Here is a 19,736-nt window from a genome sequence, read left to right as displayed (position 1 = left end):
TCACTCCACCATTGGCGGCCGTGTCTTGACCTGCCTGGGCCCCAAGCTCTGGAATTCCCTCCCTAAACCTCTCCGCCTCTCTCCCCTCCTTTAAGACGCTCCTTAAAACCTACCGCTTTGACCAAGCTTTTGGTCACCTGTCCTAATATCTCTTTATGTGGCTCGGTGTCAAATTTTGTTTGATAATCGCTCCTGTGCAGCGCCGTGGGACGTTTTACTATGTTAAAGGCGCTATATAATTGCAAGTTGTTGTTGCTGTTATGTTACTGGACTTGTAATCCTGGGAACACAAGTTCAAACCCCATCATGGGAAATTTGAAAGAAAAGAAATACCTGCATTTCTATCACGTCTTTCATGGCCTATGGGGAGCCACCTCACAGGATGCCCCAAAGCGCTTTACAGCCAATGAAGTACTTTTTGAAGTGTAGTCACTGTTGTAATGTAGGAAACACGGTGGCCAGTTTGCGCACAGCAAGCTCCCACAGACAGCAATGTGATAATTTTTGAAGTGTAGTCACTGTTGTAATGTAGGAAACACGGTGGCCAGTTTGCGCACAGCAAGCTCCCACAGACAGCAATGTGATAATTTTTGAAGTGTAGTCACTGTTGGCATGTAGGAAACACGGCGGCCAGTTTGCGCACAGCAAGCTCCCACAATGTGACAATGACCGGATCGTCTGTTTGTGTTTGAGAATTTGAATGCAGTTTGATAAAAAGCCAGTATCAGTAAAAGTGGTCATGAAGCTGTCGGATTGTCGTAAAAATCCAACTGGTTCGCTGCCTAACAACATCAGAAACAGGAGCAGGAGTCGGCCATTCGGCCCCTCGAGCCTGCTCCGCCATTCAATAAGATCATGGCTGATCTGATCTTGGCCTCAACTCCACTTTCCCCACCCGCTCCCCATAACCCTCGATTCCCCGTGAGTTCAAAAATCTATCGATCTCTGTCTTGAATATATTCATCGACTGAGCCTCCACAGCCCTCTGGGGTAGAGAACTCCCCCTGCTCTTCTATTGAAATAGTGGCCATGGGATCTTTTACATCCACCAAAGAGAGCAGGCGGGGCCTCGGTTTAATGTCTCATCAGAAGGACGGCACCTCTGACAGTGCAGTACTCCCTCAGTACTGCACTAGGAGTGTCGGCCTGGATTATGGGCTCAAGTCTCTGGAGTGGGACTCGAACCCACAGCCTTCTGACTCAGAAGCGAGAGTGCTGCCCACTGAGCCACGGCTGACACTCTTTGGCAGGTCCTGAGCTTGTGAGACAGGCGCTATATAAACCAGGGGTCACAGTCTAAGGATAAGGGGTAAGCCATTTAGGACAGAAATGAGGAGGAATTTCTTCACCCAGAGAGTGGTGAACCTGTAGAATTCTCTACCACAGAAGGCAGTTGAGGCCAATTCATTAAATATATTCAAGAAGGAGTTGGATATATTTCTTAAGGCTAAAGGGATCACGGGATATGGGGAGAAAGCAGGGACAGGGAACTGAATTTGGATGATCGGCCATGATCTCATTGAATGGCGGGGCAGGCTCGAGGGGCCGAGTGGCCTACTCCTGCTCCTATCTTCTATGTTTCTATGTGAGTTCTTTCATTAGGGTAGGGGGTTTCCCATCGCCTCATCTCTGGGTCTGTTGCAGACTAATTGATAGAGATTGATTGCTATGATTAGTCAACAGCTCCCTGTATGATGTGACAACCAGGATCATAGAAGGCGACCTAGATACACCTCGGTCTTTTTTCGTCCAACAATCCGTACCCACCCCCATCCCCCCTTCTGTCACTGACTGCCCATAAAGGATGAATGTGAGATGTTTGGAGAGCGTTGTGTGACTGATGTGAGACAGCTGGGGGTTGGTGGAGGGAGTGACAGGAGAGAGAGAGAGAGAGAGAGAGAGGGCAAGAATTGAAACCAGTGGGACACCACCTACCCCTGGGACACAGCAGAGGGGCAACCATGGTCCGGGCACCAAAGCAGGTCACCTCCAACCAATAGTCCACAGAACAAACTTACTGTAAAAACTTTTAAAAGAAGGAACAAGGAAGAGGGATCAGCAACTGCCGAGGGGGGAATTCTCTGGAGCTTTCCTGAGGGTCTCTCGAGAAGGGAGGAGATCAGTGGCTGGAACGGAGACTTGTCAGCATATTACCGTCAAAAGCGACAGTTCCCGAGAGATTCCACCCCATGAAAATAAACAACCTCAAAAACATTTCAACCTGGAGAAATCCTGAAGACAACAATTTTTTTTTAAAGTTGAGGTAGGGCTCTGTTTTATTTTCACCCTTACCCTTGCAAAAAAGCTTTCCATTTGCAAAAACCTTGTTTAAAGAAAACGAAAGTTGGAAATTCTTTTAAAACTATTCTGCTTCCAAAGGTTTATCCCCCGCCTCCTCTCTCTGGATATTTTTGTTTGCTCCCCGCATTTATCGAAGCCCAGTTGAAGGGTTCCCCCTCCCTCAATGTTTATTTAATCTGATAAAAACTTTTTTCAAACCAAAAGCAAACTTTTTGCAAAGTTTTTACAAACAAGTTGGATTGGATTTATCCTCCCCCCATTCTCTCTCTCTCTCTCTCTGGCTTTCTATGAATTGCAAGTTGTCGAGGGTTCTGCATCATGCACACTGCCCAAACCAGCCTCACCCTCAGGAAGAGCAGCGATCAGCTCAGCAGCAGCTCCTTGCAGTTTCCCGGGCGGGTCAGATTGGCAGGGGCGGCGCCTGCTGTCCCCGCCGTGCCCCCGAAGAGGGCTAGGGTCTGCGGGGAGCAGGCGGCGCCCGAGCTGCCCAGCCGGGAGGGCTCCCAGCCCCCGGCCTTCCTCCGGAGGCTGAAGAACGCCGCCATCGGCACCGGCTGCGACATCAGGCTGAAGGTGGCGGTGACCGGGAGCCCCGTGCCCGCCCTGGCCTGGTTCAAGAACAATCGGCCCCTGCCCCAGGACAGCGGGGAGTACGGGGCCCTGTGGATCCGGGACTGCAAGCCCGCCGACGCCGGGGTCTACACCTGCATCGCGCGCAATCGCCTGGGAGAATCCCGCACGTCAGCCGTGCTCGCTGTTCTGGAGTTGGAAGGTAGGCCGTTGGTCTGAAGGGGCTCGGACGGTGGGAGGGTGGGGATGGGACGGGATGGGCATGGGGGAGGAACACCTTCTGGAGATGGCGTGTTGATCATGGTCTTTGCTTTCCAATGGTTTCGTTGGTTAACGCACAGCCACCAGTGTGGCATTGAACCACAGGAGGGACATCAACAGTCGGTGCAGAACCACCTGAGAGACCGCAGACGCTGGGATTGTTCTCCTTAGAGCAGAGAAGGTTAAGAGGAGATTTAATAGAGGTGTTCAAAATAAGGAAGGGTTTTGAAAGGGAAATTGTTTCCAGTGGCAGAAAGGTCGGTAACTAAAGAGCACAGAGTTAAGATAATTGACAAAATAACCAGAGGGGAGATGAGGAGAAATGCTTGATAACCCAGCGAGTTGTTGTGATCTGGAATGCGCTGCCTGAAAGGGCGGTGGAAGCAGATTCAATAGTAACTTTCAAAAGAGAATTGGATAAATACTTGAAAAGGAGAATTTTGCAGGGCTCTGGGGAAAGAGCAGGGGGAGTGGGACTAATTGGGGAGCTCTTTCAAAGAGCTGGCACAGGCACGATGGGCCGAATGGCCTCCTTCTGAGCTGTGTCATTCTATGATTCTACCATGATCTCAGCCAGAACAATGTAGCGGGCCTTCAGTTGGGCTTGGAAAGAGGGACAGGAATGTGATGGAATACTCTCCACTTGCCTGGATGAGTTGCAGCTCCAACAACACTCGAGAAGCTCGACACCATCCAGGACAAAGCAGCCCGCTTGATTGGCACCCCATCCACCGCCTTAAACATTCACTCCCTCCACCACCGGCGCACCGTGGCTGCAGCAACTCGCCAAGGCTTCTTCGGCAGCACCTCCCAAACCCGCGACCTCTACCACCTAGGACAAGGACAGCAGGCACATGGGAACACCACCACCTCCAAGTTCCCCTCCAAGTCGCACACCATCCCGACTTGGAAATATATCGGCCGATCCTTCAGCATCTACCCTGTCAATCCCTCTAAGAATTTTTATCTGTTCTTGGGATGTGGCTGACATAGGCTAGGCCGCATTTTGTTGCTCATTCTGCGTTACCCTGACAGTTTGAATCCCTTAGAGTCAACCGTGTAGTGTGAGACTGGAGTCAGGTGTAGGCCAGGCTGGGTAAGGACGGCAGGTTCCCTTCCCTGAAGGACATTAGTGAACCCGTTGGATTTTCATTTACCAATCAGGCAGCTTTGATCATTTTCCCCAGTTCCAGCCCACAGGTTAGCAGATTTACGGAATTCAATTTCGCAACAAGATGGGATTTGAATTGACAGAATTGAATTGACTAAAAGCTCGTGCACAGGTGCAACCAGTAATCAGAAAGGGCTAATGGAATGTTGGCTTTTGACTCGAGGGGCCTGGAATACAGAGGGGAGGAAGGGAAGCTTCAGTTACACAGAGCTCTGGTCAGACCCCGTCTGGGTTAACTGTGCTCAGTTCTGGGCCCCGCACCTCAGGAAGGTTAAACATAGAAACTTAGAAGATAGGAGCAGGAGTAGGCCATTCGGCCCTTCGAGCCTGCTCCGCCATTCAACGAGATCATGGCTGATCATCCAAACCCTAGCACCCGGTCCCTACACCGACAGCCATCCCACCCAAGCCCTATCCCCGTAACCCCACGTATTTAATCCCCCCTAACACTAAGGGCCAATTTTTATCATAGCCAATCAACCTAACCCGCACATCTTTGGACTGTGGGAGGAAACCGGAGCACCCGGAGGAAACCCACGCAAACACGGGGAGAATGTGCAAACTCCACACAGACAGTCACCCGAGGCCGGATTTGAACCCGGGTCCCTGGCGCTGTGAGGCAACAGTGCTAACCACTATGCCACCGTGCTGCCATGCCAAGAGCATGGCTGATCATCCAAATTCAGTACCCTGTCCCTGCCTTCTCCCCATATCCCTTGACCCCTTTAGCCTTAAGAAATATATCTAACTCCTTCTTGAATATATTTAAAGAATTGGCCTCAACTGCCGTACATATCAAATACAGGAAACTTTCGATTTACCGGCACCTAAATAACCGGAAATCTCTGTTAACCGGCAAAATTCAGGAGTAGGTTCAGGTAAGTTTTACTTCATATTAGTGGCCGTTCCTGGATCTGTGGCCGTGTAACTGGGGTTCCTGCACTTGTTGCTATGCAACAGGGATGCTTGGTCTGTGGCCGGGGTTCCTGCACCTGTTGCCATGCAACAGGGAAGCCTGGATTTGTTGCTGTGTACGGAGCTCTCGTACTTTTTACTATACCTCTCTGTAATCCGGACTTTTTGATAAACCGGCACCACGCCGGTCCCGTCGGTGCCAGATAAAAAAGAGTTTCCTGTACGTCCCCCTTACACATTTTACACACAATTCACTTTTAGCTTCATAGCCATTTGTGTACAAATCAAATACTTCCCCCTTATACATTAAATTCATGCTCATGCGCATCTATTGGCCTTGGAGGGGGAGCAGCGCAGATTCACCAGAATGACACCGGGGCTAAAAGGGTTAAATTACGAGGACAGGCTGCACAGACTGGGCTTGTATTCCCTCGAATATAGAAGATTAAGGGGTGATTTGATCGTGTGGTTTAAGATGATTAAAGGATTTGAGAGGGGAGAGAGCGAGAAACTATTTCCTCTGGTGGGGGGGGGGGGGGGGAGTCTAGAACAAGGGGGCATAACCTTAAAATTAGAGCCAGGCCGTTCAGGGGTGATGACAGGAAGCACTTCTTCACACAAAGGGGAGTGGAAATCTAGAACTCTCTCCCCCAAAAAGCTGTTGAGGGTGGGGGGGGTCAATTGAAAATGTCAAGACTAAGATTGATGGATTTTTGTTGGGCGAGGGTATCAAGGGTTAGGGAACCAAGGCGGGGAGATGGAGTTGAGGTACAGATCAACCGTGATCAAAGTGAATGGCGGAACAGGTCCGATGGGCTGAATGGCCTCCTCCTGTTCCCATAGCGGCTACATGGGCGTGAGTTAAAGCCGGCAATCTGAGTGCGGGGTTTAAATTGTATTGCAAACCAGAGTAATTAACTGTAGTGCTTCCTAGCGTGCAATAGTGGATATCCTGGCTACGAGCTTACTGTTGATGGGTGATAATGTTTGCACATTGCGGTAATGGATTGTGGTGCTCTGACTGTAGGTTTATCGTGCTGTGATGGCTAGCGCATTTTGTGGGCATCATCTGTGTTTTGGGGACATTACTTAATTTGGATTCAGAAAGAACTTGCATTTCTGTAGTGCCTTCCACGACCTTGGGAGTCCAAAGCGCTTTACTGTCAAAGAAGGACTTTTGAAGTGTGGTCACTGTTGTAATGTAGGAAACGCGGCAGACAATTTGCGCACAGCAAGCTCCCACAAACAGCAATGTGATAATGACCAGATCATCTGTTTTTTAGTGATGTTGATTGAGGGATTAATAATGGCCAGGACACCGGGGAGAACTCCCCCGCTCTTCTTTTGAAATAATGCCCGTGGGATCTTTTACGCCCACCTGAGAGAGCAGACAGGGCCTCGGTTTAATGTCTCATCCAAAAGACGGCATCTCCGACAGTGCAGCACTCCCTCAGTACTGGCCCTCCGACAGTGCAGCACTCCCTCAGTACTGCCCCTCCGACAGTGCAGCACTCCCTCAGCACTGCCCCTCCGACAGTGCAGCACTCCCTCAGTACTGCCCCTCCAACAGTGCAGCACTCCTTCAGTACTGCCCCTCCGACAGTGCAGTACTCCCTCAGTACTGCCCCTCCAACAGTGCAGCACTCCCTCAGTACTGCCCCTCCGACAGTGCAACGCTCCCTCAGTACTGGCCCTCCGACAGTGCAGCACTCCCTCAGTACTGCCCCTCCGACAGTGCAGCACTCCCTCAGTACTGCCCCTCCGACAGTGCAGCACTCCCTCAGTACTGCCCCTCCGACAGTGCAGCACTCCCTCAGTACTGCCCCTCCAACAGTGCAGCACTCCTTCAGTACTGCCCCTCCGACAGTGCAGTACTCCCTCAGTACTGCCCTTCTGACAGTGCAGTACTCCCTCAGTACTGCCCCACCAACAGTGCGGCGCTCCCTCAGTACTGCCCCTCCGACAGTGCAGCGCTTCCTCAGTACTGCCCCTCTGACAGTGAAGCGCTCCCTCAGTACTGCCCCTCTGACAGTGCAGCACTCCCTCAGTATTGCCCCTCCGACAGTGCAGTGCTCCCTCAGTACTGCCCCTCCGACAGTGCGGCGCTCCCTTAGTACTACCCCTCCGACAGTGCAGCACTCCTTCAGTACTACCCCTCCGACAGTGCAGCGCTCCCTCAGTACTGCCCTCCAACAGTGCGGCGCACCCTCAGTACTGCCCCTCCGACAGTGCAGCGCTCCCTCAGTACTGCCCCTCCGACAGTGCGGCGCTCCCTCAGTACATCCCCTCTGACAGTGCAGCGCTCCCTCAGTACAGCCCCTCCGACAGTGCGGCGCTCCCGCAGTACTGCCCCTCCGACAGTGCGGTGCTCCCTCAGTACTGCCCCTCCGACAGTGCGGCGCTCCCTCAGTACTGCCCCTCCGACAGTGCAGCACTCCCTCAGTACTGCCCCTCCGACAGTGCGGCGCTCCCTCAGTACTGCCCCTCTGACAGTGCGGTGCTCCCTCAGTACTGCCCCTCCGACAGTGCGGCGCTCCCTCAGTACTGCCCCTCCGACAGTGCGGCGCTCCCTCAGTACTGCCCCTCCGACAGTGCGGCGCTCCCTCAGTACTGCCCCTCCGACAGTGCGGCGCTCCCTCAGTACTGCCCCTCCGACAGTGCGGCGCTCCCTCAGTACTGCCCCTCCGACAGTGCGGCGCTCCCTCAGTACTGCCCCTCCGACAGTGCGGCGCTCCCTCAGTACCGCCCCTTTGACAGTGCGGCGCTCCCTCAGTACTGCACTTGGAGGGTCAGCCTGGATTATTGGCTCAAGTTTCTGGAGTGGGAATGGAATCCACGACCTTCTGATTCAGAGACGAGAATGCTGCCCACTGAGCCACGGCTGACAGCGTTTACAGAATTTGTTGGAGAGGTTGTGTTCTGTGTAAAGCCGACAGTGCCTGTGCTGTGTTGGCCCATCTGAAAATCATAGAGGAGGATGTTCGGACATTTGCCTGTCTCAGGGGAGTTGGGGGGGGGGTGCGGAGCGGCGCGGGCAGATCTGTATCGGGGGGAGGTGCTCGGTGAATGGAATGTGTAGCAAGAGAAGAACAGATCAGCCAAAAACCTCTGGAGATGGTGGACTTGCACAAGTATGCCTGACGTCTGTAAGCAGAGAGGAACATTGCTCTGTTGCACTTTCACACACACAGAGTGCTGCTTGACGAGAATTTCCTTTCCTGTGTTATTCTCCATTTATATATTTTGGTATCAGATCAATTTACCACTTAAACTGACTGTGCACATTTCTCCCTGCTAAGTGATGTTACATTCATGCTCGCTCTGTCTCTCGTTCTCTCACTCTCTCTCTCTCTCGCTCTGTCTCTCTGACACTATCTCTCTCTCTATCTCTCTCTGTGTCTCTGTCTCTCTATCTCTGTCTCTCTTTGTCTCTGTTTCTCTGTGTCTCTGTCTCTCTCTTTCTCTCTCTCTCTCTCTGTCTCTCGCCTCTCTGTCTCTGTCTCTGTCTCTCTGTCTCTGTATTTCTGTCTCTCGCCTCTCTGTCTCTCTATCTGTGTCCCTCTCTCTCTGTCTCTGTCACTGTCTCTCTGTCTTTCGCGCTCTCTCTCGCTCTCTCCCTCTGTCTCTCTCTCTCGCTCTCTCTCTGTCTCTCTCTCTGTCTCTCTGTCTCTCGCTCTCTCTCTCTCTCGCTCTCTCTCGCTCTCTCGCTCTCTCTCTCTGTCTCTCCCGCTCTCTCTCTCTCTGTCTCTCTCTCTCTCTCTCTGTCTCTGTCGCTCTCTCTCTCTGTCGCTCTCTCTCGCTCTCTCTCTCTGTCTCTCTCTCGGTCTCTCTCTCTCGCTCTCTCTCTCGCTCTCTCTCTCTCTCGCTCTCTCTCTCTCGCTCTCTCTCTCTCGCTCTCTCTCTCTCGCTCTCACTCTCTCTCTGTCTCTCGCTCTCTCTCTGTCTCTCAATTCAAATTCAAATTCAAATTCAAATGCTTTATTGGCATGAAAGTTTACAGAGAACCATATTGCCAAAGCTTACATAGCAAAAAGGTACATTTTCAAACATTCTGTAGGTGTCAATCGGTTTGACATTTGTTGGGTACATACAATATTACTTTTAAACAATATTAATTTTAAACAGTCATTGTACTTCATTTGGTACGTTCAATATTAATTTTAAACAGTCTTAATTTTAAACAGTCCTCAGGTTGTGACATGTTGTTACATATTTGGCCCCAAGGTATGGTCTGTCTCCTTCTCCTAGGACTAATCTCAATTTTGACAGGTCATCTAATTCCTTGAAATCTGGGGTTGTTTGGCTTAGCTTGTTGAATAATATGTTTCTTGATGTGTTGAATTTTTCGCATTTTAGGAGGAAATGCATTTCTGTTTCAACCTCGCTGGCCAGACATTGATCGCATATTCTATTCTCTCTAGGCTGCCAGGATTTCTTGTATCTGCCTTTTTCAATTTCCAGTTGGTGGTCGCTTAGTCTGTACCTGGTGAGGGTCTGTCTCTGTTTTGTGTCTCTGATGGTCGTGAGGTAGTCTGCCAGTTTATATTCTCTTTTTAGGGCCCGGTAACATTCTAATCTGCTTTGGCTTTCGGTTATTTTGTTCCAATGTTCCAGGTAGGTTTCTTTGCATTGTTTAATGATTTGGTTCACTCGGATTGGTGTTTGGACGGCTGTGTTGGTCTGGGGCTGGTCAGGGTCCGGCTGAGTACTTAGTTTCAGTAGCAGCTGACTCAGGGGACTCTTTTCTGGGTTTAGCTCTTGGGTCTGAAAGGCTTTGAAATGAAGGGTGTCTGGGGAGCTAGATTTGAGGTGATTTAGGAAGTTTAGTGCTCGTTTTTGGATGTTTATTATCAGTGGGTATCTGCCTAGTTCGGCTCTGCATGCATTTGTTGGCGTTTTTCTTTGGATGCGAAGGATGCTTCGGCAGAATTCTGCATGTAGGGCTTCTATTGTGTGTTTTTCCCATTTAGTGTAGCTTTGGTGATTTAGCGGGCCCCATACTTCACTACCGTACAGTGCAATGGGCAGGATTATGCTGTCAAATATTTTGAGCCAGATTTTGATTGGGATTTGGATGTTGTAGAATTTTCTTTTTATTGCATCTCTCTCTGTGTCTCTCTCTCTGTCTCTCTCTCTCTCTGTCTCTCTCGCTCTCTCTCTCTGTCTCTCTCTCTGTCTCTCTCGCTTTGTCTCTCTCACTCTCTCTCGCTCTCTCTCTCGCTCTGTCTCTCTCTCTCGCTCTGTCTCTCGCTCTATCTCTCGCTCTCTCTCTTGCTCTCTCTCTTGCTCTGTCTCTCGCTCTCTCTTTCTCTCTCGCTCTGTCTCTCGCTCTCTTTCTCTCGCGCTGTCTCACGCTCTGTCTCTCGCTCTCTCTCTTTTTCTCTCTCTCTCACTCTGTCTCTCGCTCTGTCTCTCATTCTCTCGCTCTGTCTCTCGCTCTGTCTCTCTCTCGCTCTGTCTCTCTCACTCCGTCTCTCGCTCCATCTCTCTCGCTCTGTCTCTCTCGCTCTGTCTCTCGCTCTCTCGCTCTCTCTCTCTCTCTCTCTTGCTCTGTCTCTCGCTCCATCTCTCTCGCTCTCTCTCTCTCTCTCTCGCTCTGCCTCTCACTCCGCCTCTCGCTCAGTCTCTCTCGCTCTCTCTCTCTCGCTCTCTCTCTCTCGCTCTCTCTCTCTCGCTCTCTCTCTCTCTCTCTTGCTCTGTCTCTCGCTCTCTCTCTCTCTCTCGCTCTGTCTCTCGCTCTCTCTCTCTTGCTCTGTCTCTCGCTCTCTCTCTCTCGCTCTCCAATTCCAATTCCAATTCCAATTAAAATGCTTTATTGGCATGAAAGTTTACAGAGAACCATATTGCCAAAGCTTACATAGCAAAAAGGTACAGTTTTCCAACATTCTGTAGGTGTCAATCGATTTGACATTTGTTGGGTACATACAATATTACTTTTAAACAATATTAATTTTAAACAGTCTTTGTACTTCATTTGGTACGTTCAATATTAATTTTAAACAGTCTTAATTTTAAACAGTCCTCAGGTTGTGACATGTTGTTACATATTTGGCCCCAAGGTATGGTCTGTCTCCTTCTCCTAGGACTAATCTCAATTTTGACAGATCATCCAATTCCTTGAAATCTGGGGTTGTTTGGCTTAGCTTGTTGAATAATATGTTTCTTGATGTGTTGAATTTTTCGCATTTTAGGAGGAAATGCATTTCTGTTTCAACCTCGCCAGCCAGACATTGATCGCATATTCTATTCTCTCTAGGCTGCCAGGATTTCTTGTATCTGCCTTTTTCAATTTCCAGTTGGTGGTCGCTTAGTCTGTACCTGGTGAGGGTCTGTCTCTGTTTTGTGTCTCTGATGGTCGTGAGGTAGTCTGCCAGTTTATATTCTCTTTTTAGGGCCCGGTAACATTCTAATCTGCTTTGGCTTTTGGTTATTTTGTTCCAATGTTCCAGGTAGGTTTCTTTGCATTTTTTAATGATTTGGTTCACTCGGATTGGTGTTTGGGCGGCTGTGTTGGTCTGGGGCTGGTCAGGGTCCGGCTGAGTACTTAGTTTCCGTAGCAGCTGACTCAGGGGACTCTTTTCTGGGTTTAGCTCTTGGGTCTGAAAGGCTTTGAAATGAAGGGTGTCTGGGGAGCTAGATTTGAGGTGATTTAGGAAGTTTAGTGCTCGTTTTTGGATGTTTATTATCAGTGGGTATCTGCCTAGTTCGGCTCTGCATGCATTTGTTGGCGTTTTCCTTTGGGTGCGAAGGATGCTTCGGCAGAATTCTGCATGTAGGGCTTCTATTGTATGTTTTTCCCATTTAGTGTAGCTTTGGTGATTTAGCGGGCCCCATACTTCACTACCGTACAGTGCAATGGGCAGGATTATGCTGTCAAATATTTTGAGCCAGATTTTGATTGGGATTTGGATGTTGTAGAATTTTCTTTTTATTGCATATAGGGCTCTTCGGGCTTTTTCTTTTAGTGCATTCACTGCTATGCTGAAGCTCCCTGATGCTGTAATAGTTAGACCAAGGTAGGTGTAGCTCATAGTGTGTCCTATAGTGGTATCACTGAGGGTAAACTGGTATTTGTTTTCCTGACATCTGGGCCTTTTTTGAAAAATCATGATGTTGGTTTTCTTTAGATTTACTGTTAGAGCCCAATTTTGGCAGTATTTGTCGAGTAGGTCTAGTTGTTGCTGTAATCCCTGTTCTGTGGGAGACAGCAGAACCAGGTCGTCCGCATAGAACAGGGATTTCACTTCTCCATCTAGGAGACGGAGACCTGGTGACTCGCTTTGCTCCAGCATGTCTGCTAATTCATTTATGTATATGTTGAACAGGGTCGGGCTCAAATTGCAGCCCTGCCGGACGCCTCTTCTCTGGGTGAAGAAATCGGTGCGTTTGTCTCCAATTTTGACCCCGCATTTGTTTTTCAGATACATTGATTTAATAAGGTCATAGACTTTGCCCCCTATTCCACATTGAAGAAGTTTATAATAGAGCCCTTCGTGCCATATAGAGTCAAAGGCTTTCTTGAAGTCGATGAAACAGGCGAATATTTTCCCATTTTTTGTTTGGTGTATATGTTTTTCAATGAGGGTGTGAAGGGTATAGATATGGTCGGCGGTGCGGTGTTTTGGAAGAAAGCCTATTTGGTTTTTTCTGAGGATATTATGTTTGTTAAGAAAATCAAGTAATCTACTATTTAGAATACTGCAGAATAACTTCCCTAGACAACTGTTGACACAGATGCCGCGGTAGTTATTTGGGTCTGATTTGTTTCCGCTTTTATATATGGGGGAGATTAGTCCTTGGCACCAGATATCGGGAAAACAGCCTGAACGTAATATGATGTTGAATAATTTGAGTACCGCACCCTGCATCTCCATATTGCTGAACTTGAGCATTTCATTTTTGATGTTGTCTGGGCCACAGGCTTTCTTTAGGTGGAGAGATTTTGTTTTTGTGGCCATTTCTTTCCATGTGATTGGGGAGTCTAGAGGGTTTTGGTTGTCTTTGATTGTTGCTTCTAATGTGTGGAGTTTTTCTGTGACCTGATGTTGACTTGGGTTTGTTTCGTTTATTGGGATGTCTTTGTAGAGGTTTTCAAAATGTGTTCTCCAGATGTCGCCATCTTGGATTGGTAATGCTTGCAATTGTGTTGTACTCAGGTTATTCCACATTTCCCAGAATTGTTTTGGGTTGGTGGAGTTTTCAATTTCTTCTAGTATTTTGTGGGTATAGTTTTGTGTTTTGTTCCTAATGGTGTGTTTATATCTTTTGAGGGTTTCATTGTATCTAGTACGTAGGTCCGGATTGTTTGGTTGGCGATGCTTTTGGTTTGATATTTTTCTCAGGTCTTTTCTGGCATTTTTGCATTCGTGGTCAAACCATTTCTTATTTTTATTTTGTCTTTTGTGACTCTTCCTCTTCTGTTTCACGAGGTCGGCTTTTACAGCTGCCTCATGAAAGATCATATTTATATCCTCTATGGCCATGTTTACCCCATCTCTGGTGATCTCATATAGATTTTCTTTAAATTTTGAAATTTTACTTGTGAGATCAGGTGAATTTAGTGCTGTGATGAATTTATCTCCACTGTCTGGGGCCCATCTGTATGTCTGGTTTATTTTATGTAGCTTACTGGGTTCCTTTTTTGTGTCTGTAGTTTGGGCAGAAAGTTTAAGGTACACATTTATTTGGTTATGGTCTGAGAGGGGGGATTGCTGCCTGACAGTGAATGCGTTGATATCGCAGGGGTCCAGGTCAGTGATTGTATAATCCACCACACTAGACCCAAGAGTTGAGGAATATGTGAGTCTCCCTAAGGAGTCCCCTCTGAACCTACCGTTAACTATGTACAGGCCTAAGGCTCGGCAGAGTTGCACTACCTCCCTACCGCTTTTATTTATTTCACAATCGAGGTTGTTTCGGTTTGCGATGGCTGGTGTGACATATAGAGGGGTCTGGCCAAACACATGGTTGTTGCCCTGTGGGTCTATGAAGTCAGGTTCACATCCTGTCCTTGCATTTAGGTCCCCACATAGTAGCACCTTTCCTTGGGCCTGGAAATGGCTGATTTCCATGTGGAGAGTGTCAAATATCTCCTCTTCAAAATATGGCGATTCTATTGGAGGTATGTAGATCGCACATAAGTAAACATCGTTTTTTTCTATTCCTATATTTTTATCTAATTTTAGCCATACGTGTGATTTTCCCTGTTTTATCGGTGAGATGTGTTTGTTCAGTTCTCCTTTATACCACACCAGGATTCCCCCAGAATCTCTCTCTCTCTCTTGCTCTGTCTCTCGCTCTCTCTCTCTTGCTCTGTCTCTCGCTCTCTCTCTCTCGCTCTCTCTCTCTCTCTCTTGCTCTGTCTCTCGCTCTCTCTCCAATTCCAATTCCAATTCCAATTAAAATGCTTTATTGGCATGAAAGTTTACAGAGAACCATATTGCCAAAGCTTACATAGCAAAAAGGTACAGTTTTCCAACATTCTGTAGGTGTCAATCGATTTGACATTTGTTGGGTACATACAATATTACTTTTAAACAATATTAATTTTAAACAGTCTTTGTACTTCATTTGGTACGTTCAATATTAATTTTAAACAGTCTTAATTTTAAACAGTCCTCAGGTTGTGACATGTTGTTACATATTTGGCCCCAAGGTATGGCCTGTCTCCTTCTCCTAGGACTAATCTCAATTTCTCTCTCTCGCTCTGTCTCTCGCTCTGTCTCTCGCTCTGTCTCTCGCTCTCTCGCTCTCTCTCTCTCTCTCGCTCTGTCTCTCGCTCCATCTCTCTCGCTCTCTCTCTCTCTCTCGCTCTGCCTCTCTCTCTCTCTTGCTCTGTCTCTCGCTCTCTCTCTCTCTCACTCCGCCTCTCGCTCAGTCTCTCGCTCTGTCTCTTGCGCCGTCTCTCGCTCCGTCTCTCACTCTGTCTCTCGCTCCGTCTCTCTCGCTCTCTCTCTCTCGCTCTCTCTCTCTCTCTCTTGCTCTGTCTCTCGCTCTCTCTCTCTCGCTCTGTCTCTTGCTCTCTCTTGCTCTGTCTCTCGCTCTCTCTCTCTCTCTCGCTCTCTCTCTCTCTCTCGCTCTGCCTCTCACTCCGCCTCTCGCTCAGTCTCTCTCGCTCTCTCTCTCTCGCTCTCTCTCTCTCGCTCTCTCTCTCTCGCTCTCTCTCTCTCTCTCTTGCTCTGTCTCTCGCTCTCTCTCTCTCTCTCGCTCTGTCTCTCGCTCTCTCTCTCTTGCTCTCTCTCTCGCTCTCTCTCTCTCTCGCTCTCTTTCGCTCTCTCTCGCTCTGTCTCTCTTGCTCTGTCTCTCTCGCTCTCTCTCTCTCTCTTGCTCTGTCTCTCTCTCTCGCTCTCTCTCTCTCTCGCTCTCTCTCGCTCTCTCTCGCTCTGTCTCTCTTGCTCTGTCTCTCTCTCTCGTTCTCTCTCTCTCGCTCTGTCTCTCGCTCTGCCTCTCGCTCTCTCTCTCTCGCTCTCTCTCTCTCGCTCTCTCTCTGTCTCTCTCGCTGTCTCACGCTCTGTCTTTCTTGCTCTCTCTCTGTCTCTTGCTTTGTCTCTCTCGCTCTCTCTCTGTCTCTCTCGCTCTCTCTCTGTCTCTCTCGCTCTGTCTCTCTCACTCTGTCTCTCTTGCTCTGTCTCTCTCGCTCTCTCTCTGTCTCTCTCGCTCTGTCTCTCGCTCCGTCTCTCTCGCTCTGTCTCTCTCACTCTCTCTCTGTCTCTCTCGCTGTCTCTCGCTCTGTCTTTCTTGCTCTCTCTCTGTCTCTTGCTCTGTCTCTCTCGCTCTCTCTCTGTCTCTCTCGCTCTCTCTCTCTTTCTCTCGCTCTGTCTCTCTCACTCTGTCTCTCTCGCTCTGTCTCTCGCTCTGTCTCTCGCTCTGTCTCTCGCTCCGTCTCTCGCTCCGTCTCTTGCTCTCTCTCTCGCTCTCTCTCTCTCGCTCTGTCTCTCTCGCTCCCTCTCTCACTCTCCTCCTCTCTGTCTGTTTTGCTCTCTCACACACTCTCCATGTCTCTCTCCCTCGCATTCTCTCTGACTCTCTTTCCATGCTCGTTTCCCTGTCTCTCTTGCATACCTGCCTTTTGCTTTCTGTCTCTCATTCTCTCTTTCTCTCTCACATGCTATCCAATCGTTCCTCTCTCTTGCACTCGCTCTCTCTCCCTCGTTCTCACTTTCTCTCTTCCTCACTCTGACTCTCTGAATCCACCTCTCGATTCGCACTCTGTGTCCATTTTACCTTCTCTCATCTCTCTGGTCTGTTTCAGTCCCTCACTCTCACACTCTGTGCCTGTCTCTTTCTCTCGGATGCTTGCAATGCCTGTCCATCTCACTCTGTAACATATTCTCCTCATCTATCCTCTTTCTCACTCACACACTCTCTGCGCCTCTCTTTCTTTCATTCTCAGTCACTCTCTGTTTATCTCTTACCCTCTCTTCCAGTGTCGGTCTTGCTCTCTCTGTCTCTCTGCTCAGTTTCTCTGTCCCTCTGTTTCTCATTTTCCACACGCCCTCTGTGTGTCTCTCTCTCTCTCTCCGTACTGCTCTCCCTCTCACACACTCCCTTTCTCTCACTCACGAACACACTGTCCTCATGCCTGTCTCAGATTCTTTTTCTCTCACTCTCGTTCTCACTCAGGGCTTGTAACGTGTTCCATGAAGGAGTGAGAACAGTAAACATTTCTGCATTGTTGCGATACAGTTCTGCAGTAAACCGCTTGACAAATGCAGGGTGGAATGGAATCGAGAGTTTCACAGTCTGTAGCTTTCTGCCATCCTGCTCTTCAATAGCTTTGTCTCAAGAATGGCCAGAAGTTCCATCCTGTCACCGCTGTGTAGGCGTGAACGCTGGTCAGGGCACTGACTGTTCAAACGCCTCAAGCAGATGCCAGTGTGGCCTACACCGAGGAATGGTTTATCTATCGACATTGTTGTAGTTGTTTCGTGTGACGGGAAAAGCTTATGATGGGATGTCTAGTTTGGCTCTCCATTCAATGGCCTCCTGAGATGCCGAGTGGAGAAATGAGGTGCCTCCCGCCACAGATCTCAGTGGGCAGGTTGATGTGATGTGTTCCACGGTCTGGGACTCATGGTCACAGTCGCACTTCGGGTCGTCCCTCATCTTCCACTTGTGGAGCAGGCGGCCGCACCGTCCACGCCCTGTGCGGATTGGGTTGAGCGCAGCAGGTGTGGGTATGGCTATGTGGGTACAAATACAGGTGTGGGTACCTGTACAGGTGAGTACAGATGTGTGTAGACATGTGAGTGTGGGTACAGGTGTGGGCTATAGGTACAGATATGGTTAGGTTGTTGACAGGAGTACAGGTGTGTGAGTGTGGGCATGGGTGTGAGTGTGGGCATGGGTGTGAGTGTGGGCACGGGTGTGAGTGTGGGCACGGGTGTGAGTGTGGGCACGGGTGTGAGTGTGGGCACGGGTGTGAGTGTGGACACGGGTGTGAGTGTGGGCACGGGTGTGAGTGTGGACACGGGTGTGAGTGTGGGCATGGGTGTGAGTGTGGGCACGGGTGTGAGTGTGGGCACGGGTGTGAGTGTGGGCACGGGTGTGAGTGTGGACACGGGTGTGAGTGTGGGCACGGGTGTGAGTGTGGGCACGGGTGTGAGTGTGGGCACGGGTGTGAGTGTGGACACGGGTGAGTGTGGGCACGGGTGTGAGTGTGGGCACGGGTGTGAGTGTGGACACGGGTGAGTGTGGGCACGGGTGTGAGTGTGGGCACGGGTGTGAGTGTGGACACGGGCGTGAGTGTGTGCACGGGTGAGTGTGGACACGGGCGTGAGTGTGGGCACGGGTGTGAGTGTGGACACGGGTGTGAGTGTGAGCATGGGTGTGAGTGGGCACGGGTGTGAGTGTGGGCACGGGTGTGAGTGTGGGCACAGGTGTGAGTGTGGGCACGGGTGTGAGTGGGCACGGGTGTGAGTGTGGGCACGGGTGTGAGTGTGTGGGCACGGGTGAGTGTGGGCACGGGTGTGAGTGGGCACGGGTGTGAGTGTGGGCATGGGCGTGAGTGTGGGCACAGGCGTGAGTGGGCACGGGTGTGAGTGTGGGCACGGGCGTGAGTGGGCACGGGTGTGAGTGTGGGCACGGGCGTGAGTGTGGGCACGGGCGTGAGTGTGGGCACGGGCGTGAGTGTGGGCACATGTATGTAAAAGAAAGAACGACTTGTATTTCTATAGCACTTTCACCACCTCAGGATGTCCCAAAGCTCTTTACAGCCAATGAAGTACGGTCACTGTTGTAATGAGGCAGCCAGTTTGTGCACAGCAAGCTCCCACAAACAGCAATGAGATAATGACCAGATAATCTGTTTTAGTGACGTTGATTGAGGGATAAATACTGGCCAGGACACCGGGGAGAACTCCCCCTGCTCTTCTTTGAAATAGTTCCATGGGATCTTTTACGTCTACCTGAGTGAGCGGATGGGGCCTCGGTTTAATGTCAGGTCCGAAAGACGGCACCTCCAACAGTGCAGCACTCCCTCAGCACTGCACTGGAGTGTCAGCCTAGATTTTGTTCTCCAGTCTCTGGAGTGGGACTTGAACCTACAACCTTCTGACTCAGAGGCGAGGGTGCTGCCCACTGAGCCAGGGCTGATATCCGTGTGCTGTGCAATCTTAAACTGCATCAGCCGTGTGCAGACTTCGCTCTCTCCTCCCCCTCTCCCTCACAGCCACCCTGGAATTCATGGGTGACATATCGCAGGAGAATGGGCGAAGCACAAACCCACGGCCACCTTTAAGGTCAAATATCTGGTCAACGTGTTGTCACTGTGAAGGAGTGTATCGCCTTCAGTCCTCTCATTATCCCCCATCAACATCGGGTTCCCACAGGGATACGAGAGGGGAGTGGCTGGGGTTACCCAAATTTCCCAAAGGCTTTTGCTGGATCTTGTTCCCAGTGACCTGGGCATGGCAATGGGGGTATAGGAAGGGAAGGAAGGAAGGAAGGGAGGGAGGAAGGAAGGGAGGAAGGGAGGGAGGGAGGGAGGAAGGAAGGATGCAAGGATGGAAGGGAAGGAGGGAGGGAAGTAAGAGAAATACAAAAGTGTGAAAATTATGATGAATCTTTATAAAGCACTGGTTCGGCCCCAGCTGGAGTATTGTGTCCAATTCTGGGCACCACACTTTAGGAAGGATGTGAAGGCCTTCGAGTGGATGCAGAAAAGATTTACAAGAATGATTCCAGGGTTGAGGGACTTCAGTTACGTGGATAGACTGGAGAAGCTGGAGTTGTTCTCCTTGGAACAGAGAAGGTTGAGAGGAGATTTGATTGAGGTGTTCAAAATCATGAGGGGTCTAGACAGAGTAGATAGAGAGAAACTGTTCCCATTGGCGGAAGGGTCGAGAACCAGAGGACACAGATTTAAGGTGATTGGCAGAAGAACCAAAGGCGACATGAGGAAAAACTTTTTTACGCAGCGAGTGGTTAGGATCTGGAATGCACTGCCTGAGAGGGTGGTGGAGGCAGACTCAATCGTGGCTTTCAAAGGGGAATTGGATAAGTACCTGAGGGGATAAAA

General features: G+C 49.8%; 1 protein-coding gene across 3 annotated transcripts in view; it reads left to right on the top strand.

Moving 5' to 3' along the window:
- The first annotated feature begins 1,852 nt into the window (after positions 1-1,852).
- Positions 1,853-19,736, top strand: part of spega (striated muscle enriched protein kinase a) — a 536,975-nt gene continuing 519,091 nt past the window's right edge. For all 3 annotated transcript variants that reach the window (XM_085986741.1, XM_085986740.1, XM_085986742.1), the window contains exon 1: positions 1,853-3,073. In XM_085986741.1, coding sequence (XP_085842867.1) covers positions 2,620-3,073 — 454 coding nt within the window. In that variant the 5' untranslated portion in view covers positions 1,853-2,619. The remainder of the gene's footprint in view (positions 3,074-19,736) is intronic.

The sequence above is a fragment of the Somniosus microcephalus genome, chromosome 4 (genome assembly GCF_052327205.1).
Source record: "Somniosus microcephalus isolate GS21.2 chromosome 4, FLI_Smic_1.0, whole genome shotgun sequence".
NCBI classification, from domain to species: domain Eukaryota; kingdom Metazoa; phylum Chordata; class Chondrichthyes; order Squaliformes; family Somniosidae; genus Somniosus; species Somniosus microcephalus.
This window is presented reverse-complemented; position numbering and strand designations above follow the sequence as displayed.